We start from the raw sequence: 21,331 nt of genomic DNA, 5'->3' as shown, positions 1-21,331 counted from the left end.
TCTTCACTGAGGATTCTATGTCACGTTTGGCCAGTGTAATTCCTGAAGAGAAATGGTATGAGCTCTGTTGTCCTTCATAGGGGTTGAACAAGACTGGGTCTCCTTTTTGGCTGATCTTCACAAGGATATGTCTGCTTCAGTTAGATTTACGGAGGGTGGCCCCTGCACCAAATGTTTATTACTAGAGGGGTCAGACAGGGGTGCGTTCTTGCCCACTTTCTTTTTACATTAATAGGTTGGAGGCTGCTCTGTTGGGGGTGCAAGATCATACCCCCTGGGCTCTACCGGTTCTTTTATACGCAGACAAGGCCATCCTTATGTCAAGGACAGCATTAGGCCTTCAACGTTTGGCCTGCTTTATTATTATGTAGAGTTTACGAGGGGGGCATGGATTGCTCGGTCAAAACCACAAAATCTTTTGTGATGGGAGCTAAACCAGCCAAAAATAAAATCAATTTCTGCCTTAATACCAGGATGTCTCAAGTCCATTCTTTTACCTACTTGGGTATCCTGTTTGACGAGAAGTCCACCTGGGGACATGCTATTTTTTCAAAAAGACTCACATTAGCCAGGCTGTGCAACTTGGTGCTGGATTTTAGTTAAAAGGTAGGCAAGAAGCCTATAAAGGCCCTTCTCAACATCTAGAAAGCAAATTGTTACTGCAGTGGTTTTTGGGGGTAATCAGTATTGTAGCTCCATCCAAATAGAGGAAACCAAGTTTGTTAGGCGGGTGCTAGGTGTAGCCCAAAGTGCCTCCACATTTGCAGGGCATGAGGAACTTGACCATCAGTACATCTCGGATATTATCAAACTTAGGGCCCTATTATGCTGGCTTTCGCTATGGTCCGGGAAGGAGACCGAACTTAACAAGCTCATAATCAGGGACTGCCTTTCTTGGAATAATTCCAAGGCAGTCTCCTGGCTGAACTATGTTCAGACTGAACCAGCTGCCATGGGCCGTCCCAGCTTACTCCCCCACCCAGAACAGATCTGTAAGACTGACTTGTTAGAGGTTAAACAAAACTTCTCCTCTAATGCCTCTCTGTTGCCGGTGTGAGCATGGAATTACGGAAACCAGCCGTCAGGGCATATTATTTAATCGAAATAGTCAATTCAATCGAACAATATCTGACTTGGGTCACTAATACACACCATCTTTTAACTAGGCTTAGAATGAACTCTTTCCTTTAATTAATTTGTTTTTCCAAGGGCTGGGCTGTCAATGGTACATTAGGTCAGTGCTTCAGTAATAACATCTCTGCTCAGACAGTCACCCACGTAGTTATGGTTTGAACATTGTATACCATCCCTAGACAAAAATGTTTGGTCCAGATATTAAGGGAGCCACATCTTAAGCAACTTTGTTGTTTCTTCTTATGCTGGGGGAGCTCTGCACCTGTGAACACATATGGGTCATTTTTTAAGCTGCGTTCTTAAGATTCAAGAAGCTGGACCATAATTTTGGCGCAAGGGGGGTTTGATGCTTCTAGCTTGTTCTTGGAACTCAATGAGTTTCTGGTCCTGCCAACACTGTTATTTTTTTTATCATGTACTGTATTGTGGTTCTAATTGTCCAATCGGCTTGTTTGTTTTATGCATTTTTATCTGTTTTATCTTTTATGGTTATGTGTTTTAGCTGAAAAAAGAATTTATCTATCTATCCTTCACTTCCACCTAGGAGCATATTGATCTCATTTTGCCTACCCACATAAACATAAGACATACATGGTGTCCCACGAAAATGTATTTTTTTCTTTTTGTAAATGATCCAGCAGAGGTTTAAAGTCTTGCCTTTTTAGAAATGTTACTGCAGAGAGGTCTTGAACAATTTGGATTTCAACATCCTCCACCGTGGTACACGCCTTCTTCCTCACAGCACGGACACTCGGTTTCCTGAGGGTATAGTGGTGAGGTCTTGTAATAACATAAGACAGGCAGTTGCCAAACAGGGTGAATCCCAGACCAACAGGGCTGGTTATGTTTAGCCCATTGTGATTGGGTGCCCTGTAGCTAAAAAGGGCACTAAAAAAAGAGAACAGAGTCCTCCAGGCAATTAGCCAGACTAAATGAAGGCATGTCCTAAAGTCTGACATTGCTGTGGCAGTGGTGTGGCTTGCCACCACTAAGCTCAGCGGCTGCCGGTGAGCAAATCCTTGAACATCCCTGCATCATCTGAATAATAATCCTATTGTGAAGCGCTCTGACACCTTCGGGTAAAGTCCGCGCTATATAAAAACGCATTAAATAAAAATAAATACAGTGCTGGTGGTGACGAATTGTGGTGCCTGGTCCCTCTGCTCATCTGCGTGTGTGGTTGGTGGAGGAGGGGGGAGGAGTGGCGGGGGGGGGGGAGGGAAATTCCAGTGGTCCTGATCGTCACAGGAATTAAGCAGTCTAAACACTAGCGCAGCCGTACACTGGGCTCAAGATGGCAGAGCAGGGCTCCAGGGGATCTGAGGACCGGCAAGAGGGACTGACCGCTGCTGCCTGCGACTCTTCAGCGGTGATCACTGCAGTCCCAGAGCCCCTGTGGCAACCGGCGGGACGGAGACTGGGAGGACCCCGAGGCCACCCACCCTGCGGATCGGAGCCAGTGACTTAGTGCAGCTCTTCCACCCCCCCCCCACCACCTTTGCAATGGATAGCACTGCTGCGAGTCACAACAGCATTTAGAGGGACATTTCGCTTCAGCCAACAGCATGATACCCGAGCCTTGTTGACTGCTGACACCCGCAGCAGGGTCCGACCGGCTGCGGGAGCGGACGCAACCCCACAAGTGAAGCAGATGATTCAAACTGAGAAAAGTGTCTGGGGGCTCGGGCCTACATTTTCACAGCACAACTAGCAAGGCAAGCATGTGAAGCAGGAGCAGGGGCAGGGAATATTCCCTGACCCCACTGGACTCTAGACAGTAAGGGGGCAAACTGGGAGCAAAGGAGGCCTGACAAACTGAGGCGGGCGGTCCGTGTGAGGGGGAGGGGGGGGGGGGGGGGGGGAAAGGAACTCATTGTAAATCAACCCCATGGTAAGTGCACAGGGATTCTTACCGGAGTATATAAAGGGCCAATGGACTAGGTGGTGTGAGGTATAACCTCCCCTTCCCATAGGGTAGAAGCCAGCTTATAGCCACACCATATGACACCAGAGTGAAGAAATCAGTGTATGCACCTTTGAGGGTGCCACAGCGGACTGACTGATAGCTTGGTGCCTGGGGCATGGTGAGGGGCCGTGCTCAGAGAAAGACTCAGCTTAACAGCCTTGATAAATATATTGTAAAGATGCCCACCGGCAGAACCTGCAGGGAATAGGCAGAGCAGAGTATGGAGGAGAACCCCAATGTGCGAAAGAACCCTCATTAAGCTGCATCACGGAGGCGATACAGGACATAAGGGGCTCCATAGCTCCAATCGAGCCCTAAATAGATGCAGTGAAGATTGATGTTAACATGCTTAGGGTAGACTTTCAGAAGATCTCAGAGAAAGCGGCAGAGAGGGAAACATAATCAATGACTTGCTCTCCACAATGAAGTGTCTTGAGCAACAAGTGCAGGCGCTCGTACAACAGGGCACAATGCTAGCGGTCAAGTTGGAAGACCAGGAGGAAAGGCCCTGGAGGAACAACATTCAGGTGGTCAGAGTCCCAGAGGGAATGGAGGGTCATAGTGCTGTTCCTTGAAGATCTCATCCTCAATACGTTGAAACCAAAGAGACTCTCCAACTTCTTTTCTGTAAGAGAGGGTGCACAGATCACTGGGCCCTTTGCCGAGGCCAGGGCCCCTCCGCACAATAATAGCAAGGATCCTGAACTATAGGGACCGAAATGCGATATTGCAGGCTGCTCGAACACACGGAGATCTACAGCTGGACAACACGATCATCTGTTTTTCCCTGATTTCACTTTACAAGTACAGCACCAAAGGAAAAATTTCAAGCAGGTTAAGAAAGCGCTGTGAGCAAAAGAGATTAAATACATGATGCTATTCCCAGCCAAGTTGAGGGTGCTCGCCGTTGGGAAATCCTGGTGTTTTACTACATCTGAAGAAGAATGGGAGTGGATGGAGGGTTGGGGAGTGGATGGAGGGTTGGGGAGTGGTGGGCAAAAGAGCCAGCGGCACACGCAAATAAACTCAACCTGCCACAAACTTGGAGCTGGATTCTTCTCTCACACCAATGAAACAGGGGACACCGCCCACCTAGCGGGACACGTGTGCCAGGCTCTGAACAATTCATATTGACAGTGTTCGTAAGTTCCAGTCAGGGTGGAGGGGGGACATATAATCAGGCAAATGATTGGGGGGAGGTTTGGTAATGGGAAGCGTGAAGCGGGGCACCACTACGCTGGATAAAGACTTTGCTAGAACCTAGTATTGTCGAAATCTACTCAGGTATGAGGGGATATAGCCTTTCTAATTGACAATCTGTATTACCACTTGGTGGCGGCATTAGCCCTCCCTTGTGAACACATTACATCTGGGGCAACAGGCACTCTCCAAGTTTGGGGTGGGGGGTGTCTAGTTCAAGGCCCACTAGGCAGGGTAGTGGAGTTCCAGGGGATGGTTCAATTGATTGTTTTGATGGTAATCGTCAATTTGTTCATCACCCATTGTACTAATGGTACGGTTGGGATATACCGGGGGCAACTCATGCTGAGGGGGGAGGGATGGGAAATGCCCTGGAAGCATTGTGAGATGCCAGTTGAGAGTTATACAATCATATGTCAGGGCCACAAGTAACCTCACCATTTGGACATGGAATGTTAATAGTTTGGGTAACAAAATAAAACCCACACTAGTCCTGCGGCACCTGAAATGCCACGATCCAGACATAGTGCTACTGCAGGAGAAAAAGAGATACTTGAGTTGGAAGAGAGGGCTAAGACCTCCAACACAGAAGACTGTAGACATAGGTTACACCTTTGTCAGCAAGACCTGAGGGCACTTGCCGAAAACCAGGCACGGGCACATTCAATGGCAACTCAACACCGTCTATATGATGTGGGCGAGAAGGCCAGAAAACTCCTGGTGTGGCTGGATAGACAGAACAGGGAACGCTCATGGGTACTTGAGACACACAATGGGTAGGGGGCATTACTGGTGACAGATGCAGCTATAGCTTTGGCCTCTTATTATAAACGCCTGTATGCTCCCAAGGCGGTCATGACCGTAGAGAACTCCTGAAGAATGTCTCACTACAACAGCTTATAATGCAAGAGGGGGAGTCTCTGGAGGCAGATTTAACAGAGGAGGAGCTGGCACAAGCATTGCAAGACCTCCAATCTGAAAAAGTGCCAGGCCCCAACAGCCTACCAGCTGGGCTATATAAGGGAAAAGTGGACAAAATGGCTAAACCCATGCCTGATATGTTTCGAGAGGCATGCAAGGTAGGTTGCCTGCCCAAGTATCAAAGAACGGCAGCTATTGTGGTTCTCCACAACGAAGGCAAGCCGCCAGCGGAGTGCGACTCCTACAGGCCTATATGACTATTGATCTTTGAGGTGAAAGTGTTGGCAAAGGCTCTGCCAACCCAATTGTGGAAGATCATTGCCTCAGTGGTGTATCCAGACCAAATCAGGCTTTGTGCCCAATAGTAGTAATTGCCTCAACCTAAGACATGTCTGTGGGGTCCTTCATTTAACAGCAGTGGAGTCAGTGGCATCGAGGACCTTGGATGCCAAGATGGCATTCAAGTGAATGGACTTACTTATTTGTGGCTTTGGGGTGCCTGGGCTTCTGACCAGGTATTGTCACATGACTGACCATTCCTCTGGTTCCAGATCATCTCTTATTTGTGTTGGAGTGAGGTAGGGGGGGGGGGGGGGGGGGGGCCTGCATGGCCGTCTGGTTCTTCTCATCATTTGCTTGAGGGCTCTTTACCCAAATGCCCTTGTTAGAAATGGGGTCTTTGGTTGACAGTCAGGTTACCCCCTGTTCAAGCAAGGACCCTCACTCTTGTCAGGGTAAAAGAGAATCACCCTCAGCTAACCCCTGCTTACCCCCTTGGTAGAGCAGTAGGCTTAACTTCATAGTGCTAGGTGTAAAGTATTGGTACCAACACACACAGTAACTCAATGAAAACACTACAAAATTACAACACCAGTTTAGAAAAATAGGAAATATTTATCTAAACAAAACAAGACCAAAATGACAAACATCCACAATACACAAGTTAAGTTATCAATAAAAATGCAAAAAGTGTCTTTAAGTAGTTTTAAACACACACTAGCGCTGCTAGCGTGAAAACGTACCTGGTGCGCGTCAAAAATAACCCTGCACGGAGGAGTGTGCATCAAAAAGGGCTTGCGAGGCATGGATTCCACTCACGAGCGGGGCCATGCGGCGTTTCTCCTTTCGCCGGGTCGGGCCGCCTCGTTTCTTCTCTCCACAGGAGAGTGATGCGTCGATCCGGTCAGCACTCTCGGGTCCAGGCAGGCATTGCGTTGCTTTTCCACGCACAGAGGTACTGGAGTTGGAAATCCAGCCGCACAATGATCCGAAAACCCCGCAACCAGGTTGTGATCTCCCACCCCCGGCAGCGATGCTGCACGTCATTTCTCCTGCTCCGTGCGTCGATTCTTCAGTCGCGTTTCCTGCAAGCGTCGTTTCTCAGATGCGGAGCCGGTGGCGCGTCGTTTCTTCAGCTGCAGATCAGAGTTGCGTCAATCTTTTCCCTGCACGGCGCTCTGTGCATGGTTTCCTTGTCTTTGTGCTGCCAGCTTCTCCTTTCAGGGTCCAAGGAACTGGATGGGCACCACAAGGCAGAGTAGGAGTCTTTCCAGAGATTCCAGGTGCTGGCAGAGAGAAGTCTTTGCTGTCCCTGAGACTTCAAACAACAGGAGGCAAGCTCTAAATCAAGCCCTTGGATATTTCTTCACAAGATGGAAGGCACACAAAGTGCAGTCTTTGCCCTCTTATCCTGGCAGAAGCAGCAACTGCAGGATAGCTCCACAAAGCACAGTCACAGGCAGGGCAGCACTTCTCTTCAGCTTTTCTCTAGGCAGAGGTTCCTCTTGATGTCCAGAAGTGATCTAAAGTCTGTGGGTTTGGGTGCCCTTCTTATACCCGTTTTCTCCTTTGAAGTAGGCTTACTTCAAAGTAAAGTCTCTTTTGAATGAGAAATCCTGCCTTGCCCAGGCCAGGCCCCAGGCACTCACCAGGGGGTCGGAGACTGCATTGTGTGAGGACAGGCACAGCCCTTTCAGGTGTAAGTGACCACTCCTTCCCTCCCTCCTAGCACAGATGGCTCATCAGGAAATGCAGACTACACCCCAGCTCCCTTTGTGTCACTGACTAGGGTGAGGTGCAACCAGCCCAACTGTCAAACTGACCCAGACTGGGAATCCACAAACAGGCTGAGTCACAGAAACGGTATAAGCAAGAAAATGCTCACTTTCTAAAAGCGGCATTTTCAAACACACAATCTTAAAATCAACTTTACTAAAATATGTATTTCTAAATTGTGAGCTCAGAGACCCCAAACTCCACATGTCCATCCGCTCCCAAAGGGAATCTACACTTTAATCAGATTTAAAGGTAGCCCCCATGTTAACCTAAAAGAGGGACAGGCCTTGCAACAGTGAAAAATGAATTTAGCAATATTTCACTGTCAGGACATATAAAACACATTACTATATGTCCCACCTTAACCATACACTGCACCCTGCCCTTGGGGCTACCTAGGGCCTACCTTAGAGGTGCCTTACATGTAAGAAAAGGGAAGGTTTAGGCCTGGCAAGTGGTTACACTTGCCAAGTCGAATTTACAGTTAAAACTGCACACACACACATGGATAAACCAGTCAACAATACAAATTTACACAGAAAGCATATGCACTTTAGCACTGGTTAGCAGTGGTAAAGTGCTCAGAGTTAAAAAACCAACAGCAACAGGTCAGAAAAAATAGGAGGCAGGACGCAAAAAGATTGGGGATGACATTGCATAAACTAAAAAGTCCAACAGCCCTTCAGACCATTCTCATTCCATCTTTAACGTGACTGAGGTCATCATGATTGCTGAGGCTAGAGATATGGGTCCCACTTACAACAGTGGGGAGCAAGTCCAGAACAGAACCCCACAGTCCAGATCCCCAGATCTAAGCATCCAGTGTTCCGTGTGTGGACGACTTTTTTTTTCCCACCAAAGGGACAAAGGAGCGCCAAGTATTGGGTCCTCCTGTCGCCTTTCGAATTACAGGTCCTTCTGGAAGGAGATGGAGGCCCAATATCAAGAGTATCTTGTATTGCAGTCATCCTAGAGCAGAGGTCTTCAAATTGGGGGGCGGGCCCCCCTAGGGGGGGCCTCAAGTGATCTTAGGGGGGGCGGCAGACTATGGCCTAAAGAAGCATTATACAGATAACAGGCCTTTGTTTTAAGCAGAAGCATGTTATTGCGTTAAAATGTAACAGTACTTAACTGCAATGTTTAAATAGGCTTAGACATATTTAAACATTGACATCTTTATAAAATAATTGGGAAAAATTCCGAGGTGGGGCCCAATGTTTTATATTTTTCAACTGGGGGGGCACGGCGTTAAAAAGTTTGGAGACCACGGTCCTAGAGGGAAAGGTTGGTGGCCAGTCCACTGGTCAAGCGGCAATTGTGTCCATAGAGACTATTGTCTGTCCACCGCTGCCTCTTAGAAAGCCCTCACAATCAACCGCCCCATCTAGGGTCCCACGCGATTTCTCAGGAATGGGAGGCATCGCTCTCATCCCCTATCTGCTTCCATACATCCAAGTGTGCCAACAGCCAACTATGACTGACATCTCTTATAGGATTAAAACAGTTTTAAAATCATATATGTTTTTCTCTTTACGGTATTTTCATTTATGCATTTTAAGGTCTTACAAGTTTAAGCATGTACTGTAACTGATCTTTAAGAATCCTGATACAATATCCTAACATACTTGAGAACTTATTTTATGTTGCAGCTTGGCATGGTCAGATAGCTTGTATTCTAAATGTTATGTCAGGAGACTTCATATAGATTGGTCTATGGGTGAATATTTTTCGTATGCAAGTACACCCAAGCATCTTTGCATTTATTAATAGTTTTTTTCTCCTAACTTTACCTTAACTGGTTGATTTCCAAAGATTGAACTGCTAAAATCTAATAATGATTAATAATGATAATGATTACATCTGAAACTAGTTTCTACCCAATTTGTCCATGGTTAAGCTACACAACACAATTCTGCTGTTCCAAGCCATAAGCAACGACAGACAAGCATACTCACCCGCTGAACCGTTTATTTACTGCTCTGCGAATGGATTCAGCAGCTAACAGCTTCCCTGGGTGCGCAAATAACAATGATAAAGCTTGTATGATTGTTGGACTCATGATCTGCAAACCACACACTTCTCCAGCACCTTGGAGCATAGGAACGATACATAACTCCCCACGGTGAAAGAAAACCTGATGAAACAGAAGTATTTTAGCTACCATTCAAATGTGTCTATTAAAAAATAATAAATAAATAAATAAATAAATAATCGGTGTGGCCTGCCAAAGGCCTCCTGGTCATGCTGAAGTATTCCATTAAAACCCATTGGGGCCTAATCACAAAATGTCTTTTGTAGTATTTTCAGTAGTACCACAATAGTGCAACTAAAGTACTACCATATGCTATTTTAAAAACCATGAGTGTTATTCTCCACCTCTCCTATCTTTTATAAGGGAAGATCTTCACACATACAAGTTTACTACTTAGTAGTAAATATGGCATGCACGGGGGAGAATGGCTGGAAAAGGGTATACTTATTACTAAATGTAAGGGATTTGGGAGGAGTAAGATAGGGTTCATGGAGCTTTGGGCGAAGTTTAAAAAGGGACATGCATCCACCTACAAAAGATGAGGCCATTACTGTTCATAAACTGTACTTCTAAAGTTACTGTCGCAGAAAAGGCACACAAAACAGCAGTAAATTACTCGAGCTCAGAGCTGGAGCTACCTCCAGCACCCGGTATGGCTAACCACTGGTACTGCAACAACCCCGAGAGAAAATAATGGGGTTCGGTATTTAAAAAAAAAATAATAATAATACTTTAAAACTTTTTAAATTCACATCAATTATTTAAACTAGTCAAAAAATAAACATGTTTTAATGTTAAAAATGTTTTTAAAATAAAACAATGAAAACCTTTTTTGAATTTATAAACTACTGCAACATTATTTTATTAAAATAATAATCAAATTACTTTAAATAATTGTATACACTACTTTTACTAATGCATAATAAAAACTTGTTTTACTTTGTTCAGAATGTATTGTTTCAATATAAACTGAAGAAAATATGTTCTTCGTTTCATATATTAAATTAAAGAATTACTTCAAAATTAAGTTAATATTGTGGAATTTGTATTTTATTCTGCATTTAAAATAATTTAATTTACATTAATATGTAACAAAAATATTTTACTCATTTTCTTTTACTTTTCCCTATACTTTACTATATGAAGACTCCACAGTCAAGGTGGAGATATTCTTATGGTAAAGTATAGGGAAAATAAAAAAAAAAAGGTTATGATTTTTTTATTTTATTTTTAAATAAAGGAACAGTAAAAATATTTTATGTTCAATACTACGTTAAGACCCTGTCTCTATTATTTTCTATGGAAGGGTGTTGCGGTATCAGTGGTGGACATGTGTGATGCAGGACTTACTACTGTTTCTTTTTGGGAATAGTAACATATGCTTGTATTTTTGCCTCTACCCCCCTTTTCACAAGGTGGAGACATGCAAGTCTTCACTTTTGAGTACCTTCACAATCAGGTTTTGTGATTAGTCAAAAACAGTAAAGTTACTGTAAGAGTAAATTACATATGTAAGCTACTCACAAGTTACCTTTGTTAATAGCCCAGATTATTTAAATGTTAGTCTAAATCTCTTGCTTATGGCCACAAGAGTGATTAGGAGCACCAGACCACCTAAGCTAGACAAGACTGACAGAATATATCTCCTAGGATATAGGAATACACTGCATGAATCAAGCAATTAATAATTGCAGTTCATAGAGGTAAAACAAATATTGGGACTCGTCTTTGAAATCAGACCAAAAACGCTGCATAGAGATATGGCTGGTGGATTGATTCATAACAAGGGCACTGCACTCTACGGGCTGCTACTGGATTGCCTTAATGAAGAACACTGTCCATAACAAAACCTACATTAAGTCACTTTATGTTTTGGTAACTTTCTCTTGTCTAACTATGTGATGGAATGTTTTAGCTTGCTTATTATTTATCCATGTATATATGTATTTATAATGGGCAATAACATTTCACATGGAAATGTTATACAGAAGGACAAAACAATACATCTTCGTAATGGGTGGGTTAGGGGGCTAATGAAAATCAAAGCTTGTGAATGTATTTCATGTTTATCTACCATGCAGCAGGTTCTTTTCACCTTAACTCAAACAACCCAGATCAGACACATAGGTATGTTTTAACATAAAGAGATTAATACATTTACAAGTTTACAGTTTTAATTTAATGATGCTTATCAGTTACTCTTTGACTTCTCATCTCACCAGACGGTACTTTAAGCTTATTTTTAGCTCGATGTGTGGAATACACCTTGATACCAGTACATAATACCCACAGAGAAAAGGTAATGTCTGGCCCTTACCCTATTGGTACTATTTTCTGGCTCCAGCCACTTAGGGAGGACATCTGCAGCCTCAATCAACAAAAACTCCCCATCATTGTCTTCAATACTGAGGAATAAAAAGAAACAAGTCATGCAAATTTTTCAGTAGAATAATTGACTCAAATTCGTATTTCATAATGTTTTATTTTACATTATTTTTCTTGCAGTTACCTAGTTACTTTTTACTGGACTAGTGTCCTGATAATGTAATTTGATGTGTCGAAAAAAGAATGTATATACAGACAAGAGGAGACAGATAAATATTTAGGAGTGCGTCATAAGCCACTGAAATATTACCCTTTACATCCACCTTTCCCCTACATAAAAAAGAAACAGTGGAAAATTTAAAGTGGTGTTAATTGGTACTGCTTTCCAACTGGCACCAGGAGAGCCTAAGCCTTTCTGCAAATAGGAGGCTATTTCTATGTGCTAATTATTGTGCACTTCTTTTTGCATGGCTCTTGTAGTTTGCGCTGCATCTGCTTCTTCACTAATAAAGTCCTTGCTTCATTTCAGGGGTTGTTTTAAGTACTGAAAATATTTCAACTTTCTGGACACAGAAAAACTGTACGGTAAGAAAACCACCAGAAGATGTCTCTAAGCGGCGGGGCGTGGCCTGGATGGCCAAGATGGCGATCGCATGAACTCGCGGCTCCGTCATGGCCCATTATTTATCCTCTCTATCCCCGACGCAGAGGGTGCTGGACAACGACAACGGGGTGATGACTAGGGCCCCTTGAGCAGGCGCCTGGGGCAGTTTCCTAGCCCCTCGGTGACGAGCTGAGTGCGGACCACGGCGCGAGGGGGGGGGGGGGATGGACAACGGAGACTGTTGCAGTGTGGCCGGCGGCAGGGGAATATCCGACCCAGCGGCGGGCTGCAGGTCAGAAGGGCCCGGAAAGACTGGTGAGCTGTGGCGTGGCAGTTGGCATCCCTCAGCTGCAGGGGGATGGCACGGTGCCGATGGAGACGGCATGAGTACCTGTGGCCGTGGGTGAGCCGGAAAGGGAGTTGTGCAGTGGCTGGTGCCCTGTATTCACGGGGCCTGCCGCTCGGGGAGCGCAGTGCCCTCCTCGTGGAAGAGCCGAGGTTAGAGCCGGCAGTCACCTGGGCCAAACGTGCAGCCCAACGGTGCATCTTGGCGCCAGCGGACTTTAGCAGAGAGCAGAGGGGGGGCACCCCTGGGGCAACGCTTACCTGGCGGTGGGGAACCAGCGCGTGCCAAGCACCCGCAAGGAGCGGCAGCTGTGGCGGAGACTTGGTGAAAGGGCCCCACCGCGGAACTATAAGACGTACTCAGTTATTCTGGCACCCAAGTTGGTTGAACTCCATGCAGAGGCACTCCAGCAGGGTACACTCCCCGAGACAATGAGAGGAGCGCTGGTGGTTCCCTTGCCCAAGAGAGTCACAGAGCGCCGGTGACTGATTTCAGACTGCTCTCGATGCTGAATTGTGATTTTAAGATACTGAGCAAGATCCTGGCCAATCGACTGTTTCAACATATCCCTTCCCTAATACATGAGGACCAAAACGGTTTCATACCGGCAAGTAACACATCCCTCAGTCTCAGGCATTTGTTTGCTCTCTTGCATATGCTGAGAGCTGAGCGACCACCTGCGGCAGTGTTTCTTTCCGTGGACTTAGAGAAGGCATTTGATTCGGTGCGGTGGGACTACCTGAGGGCAGTGATGCTTTGGATGTACAGTACAGTAGACAGATAGCGTGGGTGAGGTCGGGTCGGACGGTATTGGCCGTCTACCCCATATTTAGAGGTACCAGACAGGGCTGCCCGTTGTCCCCGCTACTGTTTGCGCTCGCCGTCGAACCCCTGGTGGCCCAATTCTGGGCGGAGGGCCGGGGCGGAGGGCCGGGGCAGAGGGGTGACATGGGGCTGCACAGAACATAACATTTCACTCTACGCAGATAACCTACTAATCTACCTGAGGGAGGGTTATTCCGGGGTCCCATGGGTGCTTGCATTGCTGGAGGATTTTGGCGGCCGAACAGGCCTCAAGCTCAATAGAAGTAAGACGTGTCTTCCCGTGGGGGGACAGGTGAGCAGCGGCCGCCGTCCTGCCCTGTGGATATCGGATAGGCACCCTGCACCTTTAAATATCTGGGAGTAAAGGTGTTCCATGACTTAGGGGGACCTCAGTGACAGCAATATAGGCAGGGCACTTCTGTCCCGGAGGTCCTCCGTGATGTTCTGGCGCTCTCTCAAACTATCCACAATGGCGTGGATATCCCTCTCTAAAATGATTATGTTGGTAAGTTCACTCAGCTCCCTAAGGTTAATACGATTTTGGTTTCTATGTCCTCTTCTTCCGCTTTGGCTTCTGAAGAAGCGGTCCTCTCTGATGTGGCGGATAAAAAAGGTGGAGTCTGCCTTGAAGCGTGCTTATGCTGCCTATAATTATGGAATCCGCGCCAATGCATATGCTGCGTATGCTACACAGGCTCTTCTTAAGGACTTCCATGCCTTGTTTGATTGTCTCCAGGCGCATGACGATCCTTCAGACTTGTTGGCCAATAAAGAAACTTTTGTCTTAGTTTTTGTCTGATGCTACATTTGATAGTCTTTGGGCCTCCACTGCTGCAACTGGCGCTTCAATTGCAGGACGGCGCTCCTTGTGGTTGAAATCCTGGCAGTTGGAATCTGGCCAGCATTCCCTCATTTGTAAGCTGCCTTTTTTGGGGTCAGAAGTTGTTTGGCCCTGAACTCAATGACATGGTGGAGAAGGTAGCTGAGGAGAAGAAGATTCTATGTCCTTTTAAACACGGAACGGAAAAAAAGCAAGGTTTTTTTTTTAAAGACATGGTGCTTTTCAGCCCACGGAGTGTCGACCCTTTCGTGGAAGGGCCCATGGTCAGGGGGTGGGCGCCTTCTGCAATAAATACTGGCCCACTTCCTCAGGTGCCCCTTCTGGCCAGCAGCACAAGTGACTATATGGCAATGGGTGGTTGCTTCAGGGCTTTTCTTCCTCAATGGAAGCAAGTAATCTCCGATGCCTGGGTCCTTTCCATGGTGGAACATGATTATGAGATGTGGTTCAAAGATATAAATCCGCCTCCTCGGTTCTGGCTTACTCCTTCTCCAAAGTCTCCAGTACAGTGTTGCATTCTCCAGGTGGGCATAGAGTTGCTGTTGTTGAAACAGGTAATTGTTCCAGTTCCGGAGTTGCAGAGGGGTTTGGGCTTTTACTCGACTCTGTCTTTGGTCCCAGAGTCGGGCGGTTCCTTTCGGCCCATCCTATACTTCCGGGCTCTGGACAAATTTCTGCTTGTGGATGGTGTTCCTTCCTTCAATCATTCCTCTTCATGATGAGGGATTTCTTGGCCACGCTGGATTTTCAGGATGCTTACTTTCACTTCCCGATCCATGAGCAGAGTCAGCCATTCCTGAGTGAGGTTCACGGTCTTCGGCCAGCACTTTCAGCTCCTCCCTTTCGGCTTGGCCAATTCACCCAGGGTGTTCATGAAGGTATGGCCCCTTTTGTTGCTTTCTTGCATTTGCAGGGTGTTGTACTTTATCCTTATCTGGATGATTGGTTACTTTCTGCCTTATCTCTTTTCAAGGCTCAGTGACATGATGAGTTTGTGCTCGGTGCCCTACAAGATTCGCCCGGTTTCCTGGTGAATCTTCTGAAGTCTTTAGCTTGGTCAGAGACTCATGTTCCCCTTCTAAAAGCAGTATACAGCAGGTGGGGAGGGGATGAAGTATTGGGCGGACAGCCTCAGTCAGAACCTTCTGTACTCTGACGTTTCACCTGGCCCGGCCTTTGTTCCTCTCGATTTGCTGGAGGGTCAGGGTTCCCTGGCTGGATCTGTTTGCATCCCCGCACAATGCCCATTGCCATCAGTTTTGCACAGAACTTCCATCTCCTCTGGCCTAGGCGGTGGATGCTCTGTCCATCCCTTGGCTACCGGGGCTGCTTTATGCTTTTCCTCTGATCCCTCTCCTGCCCCGGTTCTGCAAAAGATCAGGGTCGAGCAATCTCATGTGATCCTCATTGCTCCTTAATGGCCTTGCCGTCACTGGTTTCCTATCCTACTTTCTATGGCTCGGGCGTTTTCTGGTTCTCACAGGCCCTCTCTCCTTCATCTTTCTCTCCTAACGGGCTTGTTGGTGTCCAGGTTACGTCTGACTGCTTGGCCCTTGAACAGGTAGGTTTGGTTCAGCTGGGCTGTTCTTCTCAGTTGCTTTGGACATTCTTTTGGCAGTCTTTCCCCACCTGAAATTCTTACCGGATCGGGTTGTGCTCCGGTTGGATCTTATGTTTGTTCCTAAAATTTCTTCATCATTTCAATCTTCTCAGGAGGTGGTTTTGCCTGTTTTTTCCTGATACCTCTTCATGCCGTCCCTCCTACTTGGATGTCAGAAGGGCTCTTCTGATTTACTTGGATCGTACAAAGCCATTTTGGTTGTCTCAGTCCCTGTTTGTGGCTTGTGGTTCAGTCTCCAAGGGTTTCAAAGGTTTCCACCCAGACTCTGAGCAGGCGGGGCCGGCAGCCTATTGCCCATGCTTATGTTGCTGTGGGGAAATCTCTGCCTGCTGATATCCAAAGGAGGTTCACTAGGGCAATTTACAATTCCTTAGCGTAGGCTGGTGGGGGGTCCCTTTTGGTAATTTGCAGGGCAGCCACCTGGTCGTCTCCTCTTACCTTCCTCACTCATTTCCGTCTTTCTGTGTGTGAAGATCTTGATGGTCATTTTGGGTCGGCAGTTTTGTCTAGTGCTAAGTAATTCTGTTTTGCTCATTAAACATGTTTGCTGGTGTCACTTTGTTGCATCCATGTTTTCTTTCTGCTTGGTTACTTCCTCATTTGTTACGACTGGGATGAGGAGGACCCCACGAGGGGTAATGTTCCGTTACTTACCAGTAATATTCATTACCCCGATTAGGGGTCCTCCTCGTTCCAGTCCTCTTCCCTCCCTGTTGCACCTTGTCTGACTCTGCTATATAAAATAAATAAATAAATACATAAATAAATAAATGAAGGACTTTCAGTGTTACTACTGTCGGGTGGAGGACAAGCCTCATTTGTTAGGACTGGGATGAGGAGGACCCCTAATCGGAGTAATGAGTATTACCAGTAAGTTACGCAACATTAGCTCTTTCACACCTTCGATCTGCAGCCAATAGCTATTTCAGGCCAATGAAAACATGCCAAAATAGGTCAGACTACTCTCTAAAGCATTTTTCATCTTACTTTGGGTATTCGGGCTGTTTTCCCTCCCCATGAGCTACAGTGACCCAACAACTGCTGCTGCTTGTGACCTAATTATTATATAGTAATAATAATATATTTAAGCTAATGGAACATGGCTACATGAAAAAAGGACTAAATGATGAGGCTGCCACAACAGCAGTCTCCAATGGAAGGGTTGACCTAATATCGGATCAGAGTAATCGACTCCCTTTTACCATATTTCTGTTGGTTATATCTTTTTTGTTGTGTATAGATGCCATGATTGGCAGGTGATTTAGTCAACCATTATCCTTTTGCCTCCCACAGGTATTTTTACAAGCAGAAAGTACACATATGTAAAGTTATATACTGCACCTTGCTGCCAGTTCAGGAAATTCCTTCGTGATTTGCTGTACAAGATAAACAATGAACCATTCATCTTCAACGTTATCACCGAAATTGGTCGTGCCACCTATTTGTCCAGGGACGTCTCCTTCAAATACAAAATAAGAATAAAACTGTCAGTTTTAACACACGATATCTACATGCAATATCAGATTATTACATGTTCAGAGAGTTCTCAGCCATCACCATCTACCAGGGAGACTGACAATCATACTAAGAACTGGCCTCACCATAACTGCATGGTAAAGGTCAATAAGGGCAGCAGATTTCGTTTTCTACAAACATAAGTAACTCCAACACTGATTCTGAAAGCAGTGTGTGCATAGAGCAATATGGGCAACTGCAGACTAACAGTCTGGAAATCTCATTTGAAGCCTATCACTGATGGATACGCTACTAAAGAAAACGTTTACCCAAATTTAGTATTGATTTTGAATATATATCATACCACGGAGTGACTTTGGTAAGACACTTAGGGCCTCATTCTGACCCTGGCGGACGGCGGAGGCCGTCCGCCAGGGTACCGCCGCTGAATGACCGCACCGCGGTCAAAAGACCGTGGCGGCCATTCAGACATTTCCTCTGGGCCGGCGGGCGCTCTCCAAAAGAGCGCCCGCCGGCCCAGAGGAAATGCCCCTGCAACGAGGACGCCGGCTCAGAATTAAGCCGGCGTAGTTGCAGGGGTGCGACGGTTGCAGTTGCACCCATCGCGTATTTCAGTGGCCCCGCGGCACCCCTTACCGCCATCCTGTTCCTGGCGGGCGAACCGCCAGGAACAGGATGGCGGTAGGGGGTGTCAGAATCCCCCATGGCGGCGCAGCAAGCTGCGCCGCCATGGGGGATTCTAAGGGCAGCGGTAAACCGGCGGGAGACCGCCGGTTTGCCTCTTCTGACCGCGGCCGAACCGCCGCGGTCAGTCTGTTAGCTCAAACATGGTCTGGTAGGTCTGCCTTATACGTCAGGGTTTCTTCTAGTTTTTCAAGCCTGCCACAATTACAATGTCTATGACACACTTATTTTTGAACTAGTAATTAGAGCAGACTTGAAGTCGCTTCGTGAAAACTGCCCTGCCAATCTCGCAAAGCATGATGGGGACTTCTAGGAAAGATGAGAAGCTGTCCACTAAGCCCACATTTTGGATGGCCACCTTGGGTACGATATTAGCCAAAAAGGTGTGTAGCAATCCATTAGGTGCACCCCAAGTTCCAAAATATGAAATGTGGAAAAAATACTTAATTGAGTGGGCTACAGCAAACAAGCACCATATGGAAGGCAAGAGGAGAGACAAACATTTGGCAGAGGATATAGCAGTCTTGGTGGATAAGCTCACGAAGCTGATAATTCCCCCTAGAAATAAACCAACTTGTATGACAAAGTGCAATAGAGGCTGTTAATGAGTGAAACAACAATAAGGAAAAGATAAGCAATCAGTACACGCAAAGGCTTGAACACAAACGATAAATGGAAAAATAATAAGTGTAAGTTTATACTGGTGTAAAAATGTTACTGAACATATTTTGTTAAAAGAAAATACAATAAAATGTGTGTTAAAAAAGCCGTCACTCTTGGCTCGAGGGATACCAATGTCACAGGAGAGGTCCCATCAGAAGGGGTGCAACCATGTCTGAAGAGCCCACTAACATGGGAGGGAAGGAAATGAGTCCAATCTTTCCGATGCTACCAGTGGTTAAAAAAAAATAAAAAAAAGTACAGTGCCTTACGGCCTGTCCTCATGATGTGTCCACACTAGTTGAGAGAAGCTGTTCTCTTGTGCTGTGCTGCATGTTGTGCAACAGTAAACCAATGTTGAGTTGTACCACCCAGGTGTCCACCCACAATGTAAGTGCCAGTATCTCCTCCCTGGTGAACATCGTTAAATGTACTGGGATACCTCAGTTTGCATATGTATTATGAGTCGCTCTACAAACACATGAGAAGGGTGTCTCACTCTCAGCTAATTTGGCTTGACATCTAGATCCCTCATCAGCTGCAGTTCTCCGATTGTTCTGTCACACAGTCACCGCTGCCTCCTCATAAGTGGCTTGGGATTTCCACCAAGCCTAGTCCCCGCTCACCTAACTTACTCCAGGAGGGCATGTTAGTGCACTTCTCCACAGCTTCCTGCATGGTCTGCAGCTCATCTGCCCCACTTTATCATTCACTTTTCCTTTTGACAGCCCTCATATCCTGGATGCTCACGTGCCTCAACTTGGGGGTCTTGACCCTCTAGCTAGCTTGATCTCCACTTTCACCCTCAGCAGGAACCACTAGCACTGTTGCATCTTTGGGGTGACAAATACATCTTTATGCCAGGCTGAATCAGGAGGGAGAATATTGTTAATGGGTCTTCAGCAGCTCTATGTCAGGCGAGACTTGCTTCAAGCTTTTCCCGTTAAGTTCACCTTTCCTTCTCAAATCGAGTTGCTCTGTTGCTAACCACCAATGCAGAGGATACTGCCCAATGAAGCTCGTGGAAAGCCAGCTTCCTGAAGTTGAGAAAAGACAACGTTTGCAAGTAGAGAAGGAAAAGTGCATCTGTTTCTTCACTTATTTAAATAATTTAGGTAAATCTTATTATTTCATTTCTTCCGATTATGCTAGGCAGTTCAAACTATTTCTGTGTTATTCTATTTCTTTCATCAGTGGCTATGTCCACCTACAAGCCCTTAAAGAAACCCATGCGTTAGTTTAAGAGCATTTATATATCATTATACAAATGATCAAGAATAACTACAGCAGTAGAAGTGAAGGGGAATGGCGCCTGTTTTCAATTTGCCACATGATTAGTGGTTATAAGGGAACAAGTCTGTCTTTCACACTTTATGTATCCTCTTACAAATTTAGCCAGCTTAAAAAAAAAAAAAAAAAAAAGACACAGAGGTAGAAGAATCCAAACAATGTTCACTTCCACATCACATTAACTGGCGGCCTTACCTTGGGGATCTAAATATTTCAGGTTGAAGGTTTGATTTTGCCATATGTAAGACATCAATAGAGATGCAAATTGAGCCAGTATCCTCTCCAGATACTGCTGAAGGAGTTCTTTGCGAACCTTGGGGTTGCTAGGCTCTGGAGACACCAGAAAGAATCGATACTGCACAACGTCTTCAAGGGTGATATGCTTCTTGCCAAACTCCATACTTCTGTCCAGAGAGAAATAACAGTGGGAGCTTTAAAAATGTGACAAAATAAATTACTTTGGACCTGTCAATTAAATGTGAGGCACATTCTTACACAATAAATGTTAGGTCAATATTGAACATCTATTGCATGTGCAAGCATGCTCTGATTGGGTTTTGTTGTGCTCGATTTAGGTTATCAAGTTAATCTGCATGTTTCTCTTTAGTCCCGACAGATGCAGTAGTGTAATTAAACTGTATAAAATGGGGAAACAGCTAGATAGCATTAAGCTATACGGAGACAAGAACTAGAAAGTGTCTGTGCGGGTCAGAACGTCTCATTTCTAAGGCTACCCATATGGTCAAGTAAATGAGTGGAATACTTGAGGTTTGCATGTTAGAGTGTGTAAAGGAAAATGAGAGTTTGAAGATGGAGTTAATTTCCATTGCTTGTGGAAACTCCAAAAGCATCCAAGAGATGGACAGCTCCATGATAATCCAAGACACTGGGGTCAGTCCCCTGAACACTACCTGGTTCCAACCTTCTCTAATGGACTTGAATATGTGAGTCAATTGCTCTTTATAAAGTGCAATAAACGCCCTAGGGCATCTGAAGCTGGAAATTATTAAAAAAGACAGTGGACATAATGCACGATCAGATAGGATTAGAATCTCTGTAGGTTGACCCGAGATATAGCCGAGAAAGTCCTAGCTTAAATACAAGTCCAGTGTCTAGGCAACTTAGACCTAGTAGCCCGGTAGCCAAACAGAGACTCGCCCTTAAGCAGGATTGGGGAAGTGACACTTCTAAGGTACAACTGGGTCACTAGCAGTAAGCCCATGAACTATTACTGTGGTTCTAGGGTGACTTTATTTAATCTAATATGGTTGACCTACTAAGCTTAGTGAGTGTTTGAAGGAGAAACTAAACCCACTCCTGGATATGCGCTATGTGTTTTCTATCCCACTCT

At 45.7% G+C, this 21,331-nt stretch overlaps 1 protein-coding gene across 4 annotated transcripts in view; it reads right to left on the bottom strand.

Annotated features, from left to right (window-relative positions):
- The window catches only part of ECD (ecdysoneless cell cycle regulator), a 246,754-nt gene that overhangs the window by 219,228 nt on the left and 6,195 nt on the right, over window positions 1-21,331 (bottom strand). For 2 of the 4 annotated variants that reach the window (XM_069240405.1, XM_069240407.1), the window contains 4 exons: window positions 20,176-20,384; window positions 17,212-17,329; window positions 11,626-11,713; window positions 9,232-9,410 (listed from right to left, as the gene is read on the bottom strand). In XM_069240405.1, the coding sequence (XP_069096506.1) occupies window positions 9,232-9,410; window positions 11,626-11,713; window positions 17,212-17,329; window positions 20,176-20,384 (594 nt within the window). The remainder of the gene's footprint in view (window positions 1-9,231; window positions 9,411-11,625; window positions 11,714-17,211; window positions 17,330-20,175; window positions 20,385-21,331) is intronic. The other 2 variants (XM_069240406.1, XM_069240408.1) reach the window with 1 other exon arrangement.

Source organism: Pleurodeles waltl, chromosome 6 (genome assembly GCF_031143425.1).
Source record: "Pleurodeles waltl isolate 20211129_DDA chromosome 6, aPleWal1.hap1.20221129, whole genome shotgun sequence".
NCBI lineage: Eukaryota > Metazoa > Chordata > Amphibia > Caudata > Salamandridae > Pleurodeles > Pleurodeles waltl.
The sequence above is the reverse complement of the archived record's forward strand: the minus strand, read 5'-3'. Positions and strand labels throughout refer to the sequence as shown.